The sequence below is a fragment of the Pelobates fuscus genome, chromosome 2 (assembly GCF_036172605.1).
Source record: "Pelobates fuscus isolate aPelFus1 chromosome 2, aPelFus1.pri, whole genome shotgun sequence".
NCBI classification, from domain to species: domain Eukaryota; kingdom Metazoa; phylum Chordata; class Amphibia; order Anura; family Pelobatidae; genus Pelobates; species Pelobates fuscus.
The window spans coordinates 364,354,703-364,370,211 of record NC_086318.1 but is presented as its reverse complement, the minus strand read 5'-3'; the positions used below and the strand labels follow the sequence as shown (position 1 = coordinate 364,370,211).

Here is a 15,509-nt window from a genome sequence, read left to right as displayed (position 1 = left end):
AACAATGTTGTTAAAAGGCAGTTTTTATTTCCAAAGAGAATGTAGCAAAAACATTTGATGGTGATGAAAAAGTCTTTATATATTTTTATTTTTTTCCCATTTAAATGTTTACACAACTTCTCAAATGTTAAAATATATATTTCTATGATTTGTAGTAGATAGGCTCCATTTAAATGTTTGACTAATTTGCATAATAACAAAAGCTGAATTCACAATAATACAACTAACTGAAATGTTAATTTATTAAAACTGAGCTGATGCGCACAGGTAAGTTCCAAAAATCTAGCTCGAAAAGATGAATTGGAAATGGGTTTTCCCCAACTCAACCAAATTAGAGATTGTTTTTGGCTTAACGTTTTGTCATCTTCCCATAGTTTCACTAGTAATGTACAGACCAATGTTTATTTTGGAGTAATAAGCCCCTTCACAGCATTCACCAGCTCATGGAATGCTGTGTTCTGAAAGTGTCCTCGATCCGTGTATTTGTGTAGTTCAGCCCCCAAGTTATCTGCCACTTCTTGCTGCTCACTCCACGGTAAAAAAGGATCATCGGTAGATCCAAACTGAATGATATTCCGGCAGTTAGATTTTATATTATCCCACTGCCATGGACGGCTAAAATAACCTGAGAATGGGGAGATTTGGTAAAATAAAGAAATATATTTAAGCAGTTAGATTGTGCATTTACTTCAACTTGTCTGGTATTCACCATTATTTATTTGTAATAGATTACTATACCCACAGTCATCTTATGATGTGGATATCTGTCGTGTGTAACTGATGGTCTGATATGTAATTTAAGCCTTTAAAATTTAGTGTTTCATGGTTGCTTTAACCCCTTAAGGACCAAACTTCTGGAATAAAATTGAATCATGACATGTCACACATGTCATGTGTCATTAAGGGGTTAAAAAAATTATCTAATTTATGAAGACCATGATTTGGCCGTAGGGCTTTGTCGGCACCTGCTGCTATAGACGTCCTCCATGACTTATCGAATATCTGCTGTAATTTTGGAAAACTATAAATGTCCATATTATCTATCCACCTTTATACAGCAAAGATGGACTACAAGCGTAGTGTGAAGGGTAGCCCGATACTTGCAGCCTGTCAGAGCAATGAGCTGTAGTAGATATGATGCATTGAGGGTCCCCCCCCCATTTTGAATACACTAGAGTAATGATCTCCAACATGTAAAACATTTTTGGTCCTGGAACTTCCAAAATAATCGGCTAATCTCTCTCTTCAGGAGATAAATTATTTTCTCCTTTTACTGCATTAGATCAAAACAGGATTACAATATAAACATGGGAACACAATGCTGTACGTGAAAACCACAAAACTAAATTAAAAAATTAGAATAACCAGAAGCCACGGCAGAAACTAGTGGTAAAATGGTTACATAGAAAGTGTCACCATGCACCTGGGTAAATATCATATTTTATGTAAATGGTGTGGTGTCTAGTATCAAACTTACAGGATACCACATTTTAAAACCATTTCAGTTTAGAACAGTAATTCTGTGCTCGTACTGTTCATCTTATAAGTAATAAAAGTAGACCGGGCCCTACTCTCACATTACATTTGCCTATGGGACTTAAAATACTCCATCTCATTATAGCTTTAACTGTGGGAGAAAAGATTTCACTTATTGCTTTATCTCTTCCCCGGTTTTAGTATTTGCCGTCAAGTTCTTTTCCAATTGGTACCTCTCTCCTCATTCTTCTACATTGCAAGTCCAATGGACTTAACCAACTTTGTTCTTGCTACAGGCACGATTAGATATATATTGTGGAACTGTTCCAGCAGCATACAGGTCTAAGCAAAGGTTTGTATAACAGGAAAAGCAAGCGCCCCCTCTCAAAGATTCTCCAGCTCATTGTCACTGTGCCATCTCCCAGCAGGCTTTTTATCACCATCAGGTGGAGCATTGGACACTGAAGCCAAAGTGCTAGCAGTGGAGAGAAGGGCAGCAGGTAAGAAACGTTCTAACAGATCACAAAATACATGATGCTATATTTACTGCCTTGAGAGCTGTTTTAGGCTATAGCGATCTGCCATAACAGGTTAACTTTTAGTTTCCAAAAATAAAAAAAATGACATACCACTTTCTTTCTCGTTTTCATCTCCCAGGTCAGTTGTGTACGCAGAGACTAAAACTATGGCGTAAACTTGATGCTTTTCAGCAAACCTACAGGGAAAGCTTGTTATTACACTAGCAGGGATGAGAACAAGAAAATAAACAACATCACTTTTCCATAATTTGAAACCTTTATTTGTTGTATGGCCATCTGCTAACATGAAGCCGCTTGGATGGTTTTGCTGTAGTAATGTTGTTACACAGAGGAGATCAGAACTCCTGCATATCTAACTTGTTATCAAGTAGTTGGACTTTGTAATTGGTTGGCTTAAGATTCCAGCCATGTGTAAATGCTGGCTAAGGGCAATGGACTATACAGGGACCTGAAAACAAACCTGTGTTACAAAAGCCATTCCAGATCAAAGAAGATTGAGCTATTGGAGGATTTTGATGAGTGCTCCTACTCAGAATTGCCTGGCTTATTGATTTTGATTGGCCCATTTCCAGGTCTGACCATGAGGATTTAGTCCACACAAGATTCATTTGTATCTCATCACTGACTTTAAGAGGTCAGTTTAAGCTAAATTATTCGCTAAAGTGTGCATTTTCTGGAATTCTAAGTTAATTTTACATTTTAGGTAAAGCCAGCCGAAAAGGAAGAGTATTCCCCAACACCCAAAGCCAACCCTCAACTTGTATCATAGGGCGACATTTTACATTCTTCATTATGTATTTACTTTTGGCATTGCTGAATCTCTTGATAACATTTTCAGAAAAGCCAGTTTGACAGAGCAGAGACCTGTGTCAATTTGGAGTCCTCGCACCATATCCACTACAATAATCTTAGTGGTTATGGAGCATCCATTTGAAGTGGCACTTTCACTAGAAATATTTTTACTTGACCAATGGTTTCCTATTTTTCTTTCCTTTTAATTCTTACTAGTTTTTGGTTTTGTTTTTCTTTAAATTTCATGGTCTGGTATGTATAAATGAGTCTAACCACTGCAGTGCCAAGCACTCAACATTTCTCTGATTTCTCTACAGATACCCAAGGATGCATTAGTGTGCCCAAGGCATCATGGGACAACCGTTACCCAAAATGTGAAAGTGCAGCAGAGGTAGTAAATAACATTTTTCACCCCATTAAAACGCTGCAATAGCATTTATTCATGTGAATTTTGTTTTAAGTAAGGAATGAATGCACTGGATTCCCTACCCCCATTGGGGGTAGCTATGAAAAAAATAAGTTACGTAATATTCATCAAGAGATACTAAAGGTTTCTTTTTACATTGCCAAGGTTATTCATACCTCATGGCTGCAGCTGCGCCGGAGCTGTGTCCTATGATTATAGTGTGTGCGTCGCACTGCAACTCTGTCTCCATGAACGGCAGCCATATTGTTTCTCTTGCTCTATCTGCATTCCAAAAATAATGAAATATTGGTTTAAAATTATTACAAGCTGGTACTTTTGACAAAAGAACATTGCCCTTAACTACAGCTATTTGGTAAACAAACAGTTTTATGAAGGTATATATTTCATGTTTACATAATGGTTGAAGTACTGTTTAGGTATTAAAAGTGTTTTTCTGTACAATCTAGACACCATACGAGTATGTGGCTTTTTACCATTTGCTTGGCAGTGAATGTTTCAACTTACATGGATCAGGCATGTTTCGAAGCAGGCACTGGAACTTTGGGATCTGGAAAAAGAGTCATTGTACTTTTAGAATAATGGTTTCTCCATAAAGTGGTAAACAGTTGGGAGACGGGGCATGACTGCCAAGATGGCCGGACGTATTCGCTAGATGCTCCTGCTAATTTAAGCTACAAATCTGCTTTCATCGCTTATTATAAAGCTAGAAGTGGACCAGATCACGCAGCAGACTGGTAGTCTGGCGAAGAGGCCTTTGATGGTCCTGACAAAAACTACTCCAATCCACAAATCTACCGTCCAGATGGGGGAAGCAGCCAATCTCTCTCCTGTGGTATCGCACCTCAAAGTGCAGCCCAGTTACCCACCCCCCTCCTTTTGGACTGTTGGGAGATATCCGGTCCCACGCTGGGGAACTTAAAGGAACACTATAGTCACCTAAATTACTTTAGCTAAATAAAGCCGTTTTAGTGTATAGATCATTCCCCTGCAATTTCCCTGCTCAATTCACTGTCATTTAGGAGTTAAATCACTGTGTTTCTGTTTTTGCAGCCCTAGCCACACCTCCCCTGGCTATGATTGACAGAGCCTGCATGAATAAAAAACTGGTTTCACTTTCAAACAGATGTAATTTACCTTAAATAAGTGTGTCTCAATCTCTAAATTGAACTTTAATCACATACAGGAGGCTCTTGCAGGGTCTAGCAAGCTATTAACATAGCAGGGGATAAGAACATCTTAATTAAACAGAACTTGCAATAAAGAAAGCCTAAATAGGGCTCTCTTTACAGGAAGTGTTTATGGAAGGCTGTGCAAGACACATGGAGGGAGGTGTGACTAGGGTTCATAAACAAAGGGATTTAACTCCCAAATGGCAGCGGATTGAGCAGTGAGGCTGCAGGGGCATGTTCTATACACCAAAACTGCTTCATTAAGCTAAAGTTGTTCAGGTGACTATAGTGTCCCTTTAACCTTTAGCTGCTGTACCAAGCTTAAATGTGCCGACTCCGAGACAGTGCGGAGTGCCCACGATTTTTCTGTCTCCACAATCAATATTTTGTTTGAGTAGCCATTGGAATCACAGCTTATTTGTTGTAGTCTTTTTTTTTTTTTTTTTTCAATTCTTTATTTTTTGCGTGCATAAGGTAACAATGATGCATTCTTGGCCACAACGGTCCATATTCATCGTGTCAAGTGACATTTATAACATATATGGCTGTTATAACATTGCACAGTTTTATAATGTAAGGTTAACTCTAACGAAGAAAAATCTGTGTTGGTATCATTAGTGCCCTTTGTGAGGGTGAAGTGTGCGCGGTGTTGCCCTCTATGTGTCTGCCCTTGAGGGCTACCCCCTTTGCTTTTGTTCGAGATAGTCGCTCTCTAAGTGGTCCGCAGTGTGTCGGCAGGGGGGGGGGGGTGAGGATGTCGTAGTGTAATGCGGGCTGGTGATGGCGTTGCTAGACGGGCTTCTGCCGCCCTGTGTGAGTATTCGTGGTATGTCATGGCGGTTTGCTCAGTCTAATTGTGTCAGCCACTAGGTGTTGCGGGTTGTACGGAGGTAGCATTATTGGGTTCACTATGTGTGAGCATTATAGAAAACACAGAAGAGAATGCTAAAGAAATTATCAAAGAAACCATTAAAAAAAAAAAAACATTAATAGACAACATTATAAAGAGGTTTTGGTGGTTCTGCTGGTATTGAGTCTCTGACTGTATGAGACGTTCCGTCTGCATGGATGGTGGAATGTAAAGCAAAGGAAAGTCACTATTGGTTGGCTCGTTGGTGTTTCATCAAGTGGGGGATCCTCCTGGGGAGGCCCTGGCGGGGTTCCGTGGGGTAAAGTCCCGGATGGTATCTGGGTTCAGTTGGGCTATGCTCCGTCTGGACGCAGGTGCTGCTTGAAGAATACCTGTGGCTTTTAGGTGAGTTTCCAGCTCCTGTTTGTCTTGCGCCTTATATGTGGTCCCGTTGAGGGTGAATGATACGGCACGAGGAGTGCCCCATCTGTATGGGATGTCCTTGGCCCGAAGCTGGTGCAAGAGGGGTTGTAGGGCTTTTCGCCAGGCTATTGTGTTCCTGGTCAGATCTGGGAATGCTGTCAGAGATGCCCCTTCAAACATAAGGGGGGTTTTACCCCGCAGTGCCGTCGCGAGCGAGTTCTTGTCAGCCAGGGTTTGGAACCGCAGTATGAGGTCCGGCGTTGCCGCTGGCGGTGCTCGGGGTGATTTCGGCAGCCTAAACATGCCATCGATTTTTATGGTTTTGACCCGCTTCGGCGGTAGTAGGACTTCGAGTAGGCGCCTGATGTAGTGGGGTAAGTCATCCAGGCCTACCGACTCCGGTATCCCCCTCAGCTTTAAATTGTATCGTCTCCTTTGGTCCTCTATGGCATCAAGCCTGTCATTGGTAGCGGTTTGCCATTTGACCAGGTCTGTGACTGTCTGTTCGAGCCCATGAAGCCTCGTGTCTTGGGTGCTTGAGCTGGCCTCTAGCTGTGTGATTTTTGTCGTGGCGCCTTCAATGGCCTTTCTATAGTGGGCCATGTCAGCCGCCAAATCTTGTGACTGGGTCCCCGGGTTTTGGGGGTACCTGTCTGTTGTCCGGTGGTGGCCTGTAGGATGCACCTTCCAGGATTTCGGAGGTGAAATCCTCCGATGAGTAGGAGGAGAGGTCATCTTGCTGCGCCATTTTGGGCCACGCAGCCTGTTGCGAGAGCCGAAGCATCTCGCCAATGTCCCTCCCGTGGGGGCTTTTTTCGGCTTTTGCCTTCTTAGATTTCCTGCCCATGTTCTTTCAGCCCGTGTTTGGGTTGTGTGTGGGGAGGTTTTGGGCTCGATTTCCACCATAAATCTCTGATTTTATATAAGTCAGAGACGGAGCTCCGAGAAATGCGTCCTCTCAGTTGCTCAGTCGGCTCCGCCCCCTGTTGTAGTCTTTTTAAGTCTAGCTACTATACATATAAAATGAGTGACTAATCGAGATATATAGTCTCTTCCTGTATCATATGTCAAAAAATACTATGTCATGTTGTTTTCGTTATGTGACATGTACCACCCGCAAAACTAAAGAATTAATTAAAAAAAAACGTTTTTTTAAAAATCAGAACATGTGTAATGATGGAAAATTATAGGAAAGCACTGGGAGTCTATTGCGCAAAACGCTGCGCCAATCAGCATATCTTCATACAGATGCATTGAATGCATCTCTATGGGGACAGTTTTTAGCGCCTCCATTGCGAGTGTGGAGAAGCTGAACACCAGTGCAGTACTACTCTAGTAGGTACCTTTAATGGCTGTCTGAGTGAGTGAACCCAAAAAGTGTTCCTAGACAGCAATGAAAAGGCAGCGTTTACATTGAAAAGCTTGCAGGGATGGCTATAGACACCATAACCACTACATCAAGCTGTAATGGTTCTGATAACTATATTGTCCCTTAAACCCCTTAAGGACCAAACTTCTGGAATAAAAGGGAATCATGACATGTCACGTGTCCTTAAGGGGTTAAATTTGTGACTTACTCTGTTAGTGAAGAGACAACATTTTAATGAATAATATAAAGATAATGCATTTAATCAAATGATAATAAATAAATACAAAAAGAAATGTAAAAAGCAAAACAAAACAACTTCAAGAAAATTTCAAAGCCCAGATACTTTTCCAGTACAGACAAAATCCTTTAGGAGATTGAAAAAAAAAAAAAAGATTTGACAATTTACTTTCTACAGATTCTTTGAAGTTTCTACACATTTTTCCCCACAAGTAGAGGATTGCTGTGAGCATATTATATCAAATTAGTTTGCACTTATTTTGAAGATTTTTTTTAATTATCACAATTCACTGCTTAGTATATACCCCTAAGAACCCAAATGGAAATATGCAACTTGTTGAAAAGCATGACATCATTTATACATCTTCTTTGTTTGTCTTTGGGTTTTTAGATTTGTAATAATTAATCATGTTCTAAAATACCTATAATTAGCTCAGGGGTCGCCAATAGATAAAATCCCATTACCTACTGTTGAACTACAACTCCCATGAATCTTTGCCGGCTTCAGAGTAGCATATCATTTCTAATTCTGCATGGCCAGGGATCTGTTTTTTTGTTATCCCTGTTTTAAGAGATCATGTATTCTCTCCAGGAAACAGGTCATGGCTACAGTCAGTGTAAAGCTGACCTCCTTCCTGTCTTACCGAAACGCGTTTATCATAGACCGTGTGTTTACCTTGTCCAGCTTTTTCTTAGTCCATCCATACCAGATACACGACTCAATATTTCCTCCGCCACCATTCCCAGGGACTATAACTGCCTTCAAAGGAGATGGTTCTCCTGTAGTATCAGACATGTTTCTAGCTTCCCCTGCAGACAACGAGCAGTCTTTTCAGTGAGGCATCATGGGATTTGTAGTTCTTAAGCCACAGACAGCAGAGCTCATTTTGCTGTTTTTCTTTTAATGTGTAAGTATGGAAAACTAATATAATTTTACAAACGTTTAGTATTCCAAACAGAATTTTAGGGGGGGATCAATTTTCATTTTAAAGGGACTTAAAAATCTATGCATTGCAAAAAGATTGTGGATTGAAAAAAAATAAATGCATTTTAAAAAAAACTTTGGGTGTGTATCTTTTCACAAGTACTCTGCTAGAAAATTAACCCTCCCACCCCCAAAGTATTAATGCCTTAAAAGCTATGCATTAAAAATATCTTTAAAAGAGCACTCAAAGCACCATAACCACTGCATTATTGTTTAGTTGTTAGGTGCCTTGAGTGCACTGGCACCTCTCCATTGTAAATAGATTACCTTGCCTGAGGCTCTCTGCTGGCAGACAGCTTTATTGCTAAGCCTGGCAGTAAAGGGCTTTGTGCATTGACGGAGAGCAATCAGCTGGGTAGAGAGAAGATGGAGGTTGGGGTGCTAGTAGTGCAGTAGTTGTTTTGGTGCTTGGAGTATTCTTTCTGCTGAACTTGCACTGGCAAACTGCACTAATAGACGACAACATTCTCCTATTCCCCAAAATGGTGTCCTGAGAAGCGGGATGCCAGTTGGAGGACGGTAAATGGAGCAGGCCAATGATTGTGTCACTGCCTCTACCCAGAAAGGGGGCAGGTCTACCCGAATTAGGGATTATTCTAGCTTACAGTGAACGAATAATCTAAATTTTATTAAAGACAGGAGGCGAATATTTGCTTATCTTTCTTTACTGTAACTCCCAGCAGCAAAGAAATGGTTAACAGTTGTAAATAAAAATTCAACCAATCATAGCATATCACATAACAATATAGTGCCATCAGACTCCTCCCACTTCCTCTTTCTTGATGGTGCCGATCAGCGATAGAAGTAGTCAACCGTGTAAACTTGAGCTTGTGGAACCTGAATCCTGGTGTACGAGTAATCAACCATGTAAACGATTAGCCAACGGGTACAAATGTGAACTTCACACTAGGAGAGAAGAAGAGAAGTTCGTGAAAGTATGGTCTCTTGTATAGAGAAAAACATAAACACGCACTTAGGTGGCAGTTCCGGTTACTTGATAAATTAAACCTTAATGACAAGTGTGATACAGTGTTACAACAGTCAGAGTAACATCAAAATTAAGTGAGGTATAGTATTACCAAACCAGAGTAACATGAAGGCTATACTTACAAGAACCATAGTTAGAGTATATACGTGTAATAGTAAGAGGAAAGACTTACCCAAAGAAACTTACCCTGGGATGGGTTCCATAATGAACGAAGGGAGGGAAAATATTCGCCTCCTGTCTTTAATAAAATTTAGATTATTCGTTCACTGTAAGCTAGAATAATCCCTAATTTTATGGCAAGACAGGAGGCTTCATATTTGCTGTTTTAACGCTCTTGAATGAAAGCAGAGGCCGCGTGTGGTGTAGGTTTAAAATAAAAAGTTCGAAAAGTTGATTCTCTTGACCAATCTGCGGCGGATAGAATATCCGCTAACGAGCTGCCCGACTGAAAGGCAGAGGATGCGGCTGCTCCTCTAACGGAGTGAGCACCAAACGTTTGGTCGATCCCAGCCTGGGTAAGTATCCATCTTATCCAGCGTGCGATCGTGGGTGAAGAGACCGGTTTGTGGGGTCTTACGTAGGAGACAAACAGAGGTCCGGTAGGGGCACGCAGTGAGGCCGTGCTCTCCATGTAACAGCGGGTACACCGTGCTATACAGAGGGATGGTCTGTCTGGGAAGTAGGGATAAAAGACTGAGGAGGAATTAGTCTTAGTACGTCTAGTAATCGTAAATTTTACACCGTCCGGTGCGAAGGTCACAGCGTGAAAGTCAAAGGCCCGAACGTCCGAAACTCTGCGGAAGGACACCAGGCACAGGAGCAGTGCCAATTTCGCAGAGAGTTGGCGCAGGGATAGAGCCTCGTTAGACGGCCAGGAATCCAACAGCTGGAAAACTTTAGAAATATCCCAGAAGTTGGAGTATTTAGCCGCAGGTGGCCTTGTCAATCGTATGCCCCGAAGGAGTCTGCATACGGATGGGTGTTTCCCAACCAGGGACTGATCAACAGTGTCGTGGGCCGCCGAAATGGCGGAACGAAAAATATTAATCGTCCGGTATGATTTACCCTGGTCGAAAAGGGATGATAAAAAGTTTAAAATCGGTGAAAGAGGTGCTGAAATGGGATCGAGGTCCCTCTCCAGACACCAGCTGACCCAAACTCGCCATGCGGCGAGATATGTCCGTCTGGTTCCTGGAGCCCACGAATCCCACAGGAGCGTCTGAGCAGTGCGTGAAAGTCCTGCGACATGCCAGGCTCCCCTGAAACTGTCCAAGCTACCAATTGGAGGTGGCCCTGTAGGGCGAGCGGGTGGTAGTCGCCCGTTGGGTTCCTGAGAACCCGAAAAGAGCGAGGTAGTAGGATTGGATAGTCTGCCGATAATTCCAGGAGGGTCGGGAACCAAGTCTGAGCCCTCCATAGTGGAGTGATTACCACTATCTTGGCCATTTGCGCTTTGACCCGGTGAAGGGTCCGCTGGATCATCGAGAAAGGAGGGAAAGCGTAGGCTCCCCTCCGTGGCCAGGGTTGTAGAAACGCGTCGACAGTTTGAGACAGAGGGTCTGGTAGCCAGCTGAAGAAATCGACTGTCTGACGGTTCAGACGGGATGCAAACAAATCGAGTGTGAGGGGTCCCCGTAAGAGCTGGATATGGTGGAACAGGGAAGTGTCCAATTGCCAATCGCTGGCATCTCTCCAGTGACGCGAAAACCAGTCTGCGACTAGGTTGTTGGGTCCTGGGAGATATTCCGCTCGGATGGACAGATTCCTGTCCAGGCAAAATTGGTATAGATCTTTGGTGAGATCGGACAATAGTTTGGATTTGGAGCCTCCGAGGCGGTTCACATACCGCAGTGCCGAGACGTTGTCCATCCGAAGCACTAGGGAACAGTTGGACACGTTCTTGGCAAAACTGGGGATCGCGAAGGATCCAGCAATGAGCTCGAGACAATTTATATGGAGTGCTTGTTCCGAAGGGGACCAGAGACCCCCTGTAGAGGTTTGGGCGCATGTGGCACCCCAACCCAGAAGGCTTGCATCGGATTCCAGGATAAAATATGGTTGAGATCCGAAGATTGCTTTCCCATTCCAGGCTTCCATGTTGCGGAGCCACCATTGGAGTTCGATGAGAACTTCGTCTGTCAGGGATATGACTTGGTCGTAAGAGGTTGAGCGATGCAAGTAGGAGGTTTTCAACCGTTGCATCGCTCTGTAGTGTAAAGGACCGGGAAATATAGCCTGAATTGATGCGGACAGAAGTCCAAGAATGTGAGCAAGGTCTCGGAGCCGAGGCCATTGCGAAGAGAGTAACTTCCGTATTTCTCTCTTTATGTTTTTGATTTTTTGGTAAGGCAGCTGCAAAGTTGCCTGAACCGAGTCTATTTGAAACCCCAGAAATTGGATCAGCTGAGAGGGTTCCAGATCTGATTTCTGGAAATTTATGACAAAACCGAGGTTTTGAAGGAGAGCAGAGGTCATGTCTGTGTGTTTGCGAAGCAAATGTTGGTCTTGGGCCATAATCAGGATATCGTCTAGATATATGATGGAGCGTACTCCTTGGGAACGAAGTAGAGCTATGACCGGTTTCATTAACTTGGTGAAACACCAAGGAGCCGAGCAAAGACCGAAGGGAAGGCAGGTGAACTGCCATATTTCGTCTTGCCAGAGAAATTGAAGAAAGGCACGATGACTCGGTGCGATAGGGACCGTGAGATAAGCGTCCCTGAGGTCGAATCGGGAGAACCAATCTCCCACGCAGAGTAGGTCTCTGAGGAGATGGATACCCTCCATCTTGAAATGACGGTATACGATAAATTGGTTCAATTGTTTTAGGTTGATAATAGGACGGTGTTCTCCCGTCTTTTTTTGTACTAGGAAAATATTGCTGATGAATGTTTGTGGGAAGGGCGAAGGCTCGATCGCCTTTTTTTCTAGAAGTTTGTGTAACTCTGAAGTCAAAATCTGTTTGTCTACTCTCGACATCTCGAGAGGTGTCGGATAACCGTGTTGAATGGGGTGTGTAAGGAAATCTAACTTGAAACCCCTGACTGTATGAAGGATCCAGTGATCCTGAGAGAGCAGTTTCCACTGTTGGAAAAAAAGGGTTAGTCGACCAGCAATTGGTACATTTTTGAAATAAGTAAGGTCCATTACCTGAAGCAGTGCGTCCGCGCAGGGATGCAGAACCACGTCCTCGGAAGGAGCCTCTTGCATTGAAGAGTTGTCTGTGGTATGGTCGGGTGGGTCCTGAGGACCAATAGTCTGTGGGGCGGGGTCTGTAGCCTTGGAAGGCTGCCCTACTGGTAGCTCGACCCCGAAAGCGACCAGCTCTCCCATAAAAACGACTAGATTGGGACCTAAAAACCCTCCGTAATGAGGATTGGGCCTTATTCAGGGTTGTAAAAACTGAGACATGCTTAGAGAGGTCTCGCATAAATTTGTCGCCGAACAAAAGACCATCGGCTTCTGGCCCCAATTCTTTCGAACTTAAATCTGCCAATTTGGCATCAATCTTATAAAGCGCTGCTTTCCGTCTCTCTACGGACATTGCCACATTGGCGTTACCCAACAGGCACAGAGCTCGTTGAGCCCACTCCCTGACTGTGTGCGGGTCAAGTTTTCCGCTAGTGAGCGCCTCATCTGCCAGAATAAAAATTTGGACTATAGGACCGGACACGTCCAACAGCTTGTCTTGGGTTGTTTTTAACCCTTGTTCGATACCCTTACGAGGGTCTTTGCCAGACTTGTTCAGATAAGTGACCAGCATAGGGTCAAATTCAGGGGTAGAGGCAACTTTGCCTGGTATAGTGGGTCTTGGGCATTCCGCCCTTAGTTTGTTCCTAATTTCTTTATCCAGTGGCTTGCGAAGCCACATTTTGCAAAAATTGGCAATATGATCAGGAGGGGCCCATTCTGCAGATCGTGGATGACGAATTGTCCTTGGGTCAAACAAGGGAAGGCCTGAAGCGTCCAAAAGAACGTCTGAAACAGACTCCTTAGATGAGGGGCCACCTTTTATATCTGGATTAAGGAAGGTCTCCTTAACGAACTCCGAAGTTGAGGACTCCTGGGGCACATTCGCCATGGAGTCTTCATCAGAGTACGTCAGGTCGTAATCATTTAAAATACGGCCAGCGAGACGTGAAGTGGAGCCCTCAAGGGGATCGGTAGGGTCCTGCACAGTGTGAGGCAGAGAATATTTTAAAACTTTGGCAGGGGCTTTGCCTTTGCCCGCCGTAGCGCTATTCCCTTTCCAGGGTCTTTTGCGCGGGGCGCTTTCCTGGTCGGAAAAATGGGAATCCTCTGAATCAGAGGGTAGATGCGTAGAGGGGCGAACCTCTGGAGCAGTCTGTTCTTGATAGGCTGCTAAGGCTTTGGGAATGGACTCCGCAATGGTGGAGAAAAGCCATTCCCGAAGCTCCGCAGAGATAGCGGGGTCCTGGCGGTCAGACATAGTTATTATAGTAATGGGTAATAATTACAGGGCTGGCAGATTGACTTAATTATGATAATTGATTTATAGTCTTGAAGACAAGCAGATGAGGCAACTCAGCTAGGGTATAAATTTATGTATATATAGAGAAAAGGTGGGGTTCACCCACTAAGTGGATCTAATCACCAAAGTGAAAAGTGATAAACATATATATGGGTGTTACCCAGTCAATAAGTGGTGTTCTACCACTGACCTTAAGAGGCAGGTATAAATGTATACATACAGTAAAAAAGATGGGGTCACCCACTATTATTGAGCAGCTTCAGAAAAAAAAATAGGTTATGGTGAGAAGGAGTGGGGGTCACCCACAGGACCAAAGTGGGGGTCACCCACAAGGAAATACAGTAGTGTGTATAGAGAAGTATACAATATAAAGGTGGGGGTCACCCACAGTAACAGTGTGGTGTCAGCCACAACAGAGTAAGTATAATAATAATATTAAAATTTATATTGAGATAAGTTATTTATTTTGAAAAAAACAGAGAGGGGGTCACCCAGGAATGAGCAGGTTAATCCTTGAAGCAAGGTACCTGCAATTTAGATAAGGAAACAAAAAATCAATCGGCTGTACAAACCGGGATACCAAGATTATTAAAAACCCTTAGGGAAAGGGTTAAATCTCAGTGGCTGTGACTTACCTTGAGACCGGCGATCAGAGCGTGTTCCCTGTCAGAGCCGCGGGGTCCGTCTGAAGGAAAGCGATACCGCGATCCAAGATGGCCGCCGCGTTGTGAGGGAAGGTGTTGCCGGCCGAAAGGGCGGGAAAAAAGGGCGCGAAAATGCGGCGCAAGTTAACGGATTCCTTTGGGAAATGGAGTCCGTCACTGATAGACAGAGGGGGAGGCAATAATCCGGCGGGCCGTTCCTGTAATTAACAGAGAACGGCCCGGCGGAAAATAAAAGGTGTAGGATCGAAAGTAGACTAAAATAAAATACAAGGGTTATCAAACCCAATAAGATAACAATAAATAGACGAAAAAAAAAAAATAAACATCTGAAATAAACGAATTAGGTGAAGCAAGGTGCCCTTAAAGCAACAAGCATTATAAAAGAAAAAGTATTAATATACAAAATCTTTGTTTAGAGTCAAAAAGAAATGACAATATAATAAAACAATGAATTAGAGTAAGCAGTGTTATTGGAATAGACTCACCTGGGAGGCAAGCAGCAAAGAAAGAGGAAGTGGGAGGAGTCTGATGGCACTATATTGTTATGTGATATGCTATGATTGGTTGAATTTTTATTTACAACTGTTAACCATTTCTTTGCTGCTGGGAGTTACAGTAAAGAAAGATAAGCAAATATGAAGCCTCCTGTCTTGCCATAAAATTACTGGCAGGTTAGCCTGGCATGAACGATCACCAGGCTGCCTGCCAATCAGGCAGGCCAGCCCAGTGAAGGCAGGATTTGCAGGGAGCACTGTGTTACTGTTCTCCAGGGTCCTAGTGTCTTAAGTGCAGCGCAAGAGCGTCTAATGATGCCCTACAGTTTTTAAGGACAGTCCCCTGATGTCCCTAAAAGTGGGACACCGGGGAACAAAATTTGGAAGACGATAGGGATGGTTGAGAGGCATGCATATTGTCCAACCAGGCCCGGACTGGACATCAGGCATACCAGGCAAATGCCTGGTGGGCCGCGATGGCCATGAGCCAATTCCGGCAGGGGAGATCACGGGATCTCCCGTCGGCCCATGCTGAGCCAGCGCTACCCGAGCGCCGGCCCTGCTGTGTGCCTTCATTGGCCTGTGGGGAGATGAAAGATCTCC

At 43.5% G+C, this 15,509-nt stretch overlaps 1 protein-coding gene across 1 annotated transcript; it reads right to left on the bottom strand.

Annotated features, from left to right (window-relative positions):
• Positions 1 to 164: 164 nt before the first annotated feature.
• On the bottom strand, positions 165 to 8,106 carry RBBP9 (RB binding protein 9, serine hydrolase). The gene is made up of 5 exons (XM_063441383.1): positions 7,959 to 8,106; positions 3,739 to 3,781; positions 3,390 to 3,495; positions 2,106 to 2,191; positions 165 to 625 (listed from the first exon to the last, which is right to left on the bottom strand). The coding sequence occupies exons 1-5, from the start codon at positions 8,076 to 8,078 to the stop codon at positions 402 to 404; spliced, it is 579 nt and encodes a 192-aa protein (XP_063297453.1). The 5' UTR covers positions 8,079 to 8,106; the 3' UTR covers positions 165 to 401.
• Between the last annotated feature and the right edge of the window lie 7,403 nt (positions 8,107 to 15,509).